This window comes from Capsicum annuum, unplaced genomic scaffold (genome assembly GCF_002878395.1).
Source record: "Capsicum annuum cultivar UCD-10X-F1 unplaced genomic scaffold, UCD10Xv1.1 ctg5087, whole genome shotgun sequence".
Lineage (NCBI taxonomy): Eukaryota > Viridiplantae > Streptophyta > Magnoliopsida > Solanales > Solanaceae > Capsicum > Capsicum annuum.
Window position 1 is genome coordinate 16,668 of NW_025858771.1, and position 3,154 is coordinate 19,821.

The window sequence follows — 3,154 nt, forward strand, 5'->3', positions numbered from 1 at the left end:
TACATCAAACCTGAAAAGATTTCAGACAAGAACATGAAGTGAGATCTTACGTCGTCTCCAGAATGCAGGATAGAGCTAGATTTTCGTGACGATTCAGCAAGCAATATATAGAACAGGCCCATAACTCCGGTATGCCTTTGATCACTGCTATAGTTTGATAATAAAGTCAGAGTTTCTCCCTCGGATATCTTGACAGAGCCAGGTCTGGGATAACAAGTGGACATACCAACAATAAAACCAGCTTCATTTCCTGGTTGCTTTCCTTCTCCGTAGATTGGATGAGATGAGCATATAACTCGTCCATCCTGAACCAATTTAGTGGAGAAGCAACAAACAGCAATGATCAGAACTTGCATTACTTTGATGTAATATTGAAACATTCACAAGACAATCAAGACAACTTCAAATAGATATGCTACAAATCATAATCCTCACCTTATTCACTAACCATAGTACTGAAGTTAAACTTAAGGATTTTATTGTGATACAATATACATTGTCCCTTAGCTTAACACCAACCACTTTCATTAGCAGAAAAGAAACATAATATCCACGGTCTCATTGCCCTTTGTGAGAGCTTCACATGTAACTTCATAGTCGCAAGAAGATTGACCAAGGACTACCATTCACCAATCAACTCACAAAGAGAGTGTGGACTTGTAATTCACCGAAGGTGATACCATATTAACTAACTTTCAAAAGGTACTCTACCAGAACTTCCCTACAAAGTTGTGCAGTTCAAAGAGGAGAAACCGTTTACGCATATCTCTCGCAATAGGCTTGCAAATAAATTATCGTCTCAGCCACACAACAAGAAAATAGCTATTAAGCTTTCCCAAACATTAAAGAGGAAACAATGCAATACTCTGCAATTTTTAATTTTTTCGGACCTAGATAACAATTGCAATCAACAAAATGAGTCCCTAAAAGTTAGATGCTTGACCCAGTTTTGCCTTAAGATCAATCCATTGCCACTGGTTTCAAGTGGACTTGACTGTTGGGTCTGGAAAAAGCTACCCAAGCCTTTGTCACTTTATTAGTAGGGAGAAAAGGAGACCAAAGAAGTACAAGACTGATACATGAATGATCAAAGCATAGAGATGGTGGATAGTAAGAGATGGAAGAAAGCAACCTGTCCACACAGTGCGACATAACAGAAACAATAATTTGATTATTTTCATCACCTCAAATACATTTGAAGCAGGACGTATTGATAAATTATCAAAGTAATAAGTATCAGCAAGAAAAAGTTTATCCTAGGTGGATAAATTAGCAAAATTCTGAGAGGACTATGACCAAAGAAATAAATTTTAACATCTCAAAGTACCTCTCCAAGGAGGGTTGAACCAACCCCACCCGGATGCTGGTGAGCAACTGCATAAATAACATCTCCACCATTAGGAAAAGTTACACTTGTCTTTTTTGTATGGATACATCCATTATTAGCAACAGCAGCAGAACATGATTCAACTTCATATTCAATCTGTATCAAGAAAGTTCAACTAATTAATTATTGGCCACAATTTGATCCAGATGAATCTTTCCTGGCATTGCTAAAATCTTATATACTGAAGCATCAGGTCAGTCAAGGGTGGAGGAAGCATCAAATCAATCAAGTCAAGCGTTCATCACCTGACAGTGATGTCTCGACACAAGTCCTGTTGATTCCTGCTTTTTCCATGTATCAGTGACATCAAGCATATATATCTTAACAGGCACAATGAAGGCATGCCAATTAACATATTTGACTGTGTACTTCAGGTACAAACTTCTCTTCGGACCCTGAAATCCTTCTCTTGTTCTGCATCTCGTTTCATCATAACAGCATCTCAAGCCTCCAATGTAATTTGGTTCTATATCTCGGTTATACTCGTCCTTGGTAACATTATAAAGATCACACCTGCATTCTGTGCATCCCAACATGTCTTTGGAACCTCGTGTATCAATTGCATGTACATTAAGAAACCATCTCTCATCATATCCAGGAGGTACCTCTACAGGATTACCAACTTCGATCCCATAAGGGTCTGGAACATATGTTACTGTTTTACGAGTTTCAGACCCAAGGCCAAAATACTGAGGAAGATCCATTTCACATATCCCCGAGTTCCTCACCATAATAAAATCTGACTGGTTGAACCCCAGATGGCCGTTGTACTTTGACACCCCAAAAACTTTCCGTTGGTAATATCTTGCCACGAGCCAATGATGGAGATATATTGCATGAAGGGGGACAGGGTTCCTTGACTCATCAACTACTTCAGCATCAAAACTTTTGATAGCAATATGACCTTTAGGGAAATCAATGTTGTAGTAAAACTTGTTAATGACTGATCCAGGTTCAAGCACAAAATTTGGTGATAGGAAAGTTGCAGTTTTCACATTGTTTTCATTTCTTAGTCGAGTCTGTAAGCTTGGACCGATCGCTATTAGCAGTAGGCCTGCCAGCACAAGCAACTGGCACTTTGAATTGAATCTCATCTTTTTCACTTTTCCAACTCACTTCTTGTTAATATATCTGCAACAACACTATTTCAACCAACTAAAACCCATAAGTTTTGTAAGTTAAAAAGGTCTTGTAACTTTCTTCATCTAACAATTGTAGCTCCTAGCCAGATTACTCAATTCGCGCCGTTTGTCCATTATCTTGTTATCATTGATTAAAAGGAAAGGATTAACACATTAGACAGGCTAGTTGACGCTACGTATAGACAAAGGATGTTTATCATTGATTAAAAGGAAAGGATTAACACATTAGACAGGCTAGTTGACGCTACGTATAGACAAAGGATGTCTTTGGTATGAAACCATTTCCGAATTTTGGATTACTTTGAATTGCGAAAAAAAAATTCCACCATCATAGAGAAATTGCAAAATCATTTTTCTTTACAAGTAGTATCTCCATTCTAACTCCATATATATATATATATATATATATATATATATATATATATCTTGCTTCAATCAACATTTCTGCATTATTGTCCCTCTCTAATATAAAAAATTTCCATCAAAGCACTATCATCATCATACCACCTCAACCCAAACATAAAATCACACTAACATAGAACTTTTTCCACATAAATATATTTTGCATGCCATGTGTCCGCACGAGCTTGCGTGCGTGCCCCTAGACTAACTTCACATGTACTCC

At 37.5% G+C, this 3,154-nt stretch overlaps 1 protein-coding gene across 3 annotated transcripts; it reads right to left on the reverse strand.

Moving 5' to 3' along the window:
• Window positions 1-50: 50 nt before the first annotated feature.
• LOC107857073 lies at window positions 51-2,848 on the reverse strand (the record flags this gene model as incomplete). 3 transcript variants are annotated; one of them, XM_047404012.1, is given in 4 exon segments in its annotated part: window positions 51-144; window positions 227-305; window positions 1,328-1,483; window positions 1,633-2,848. In XM_047404012.1, coding segments are annotated over 4 exon segments (1,178 nt in total), but the record flags the coding sequence as incomplete, so codon positions are not given.
• Window positions 2,849-3,154: the final 306 nt, after the last annotated feature.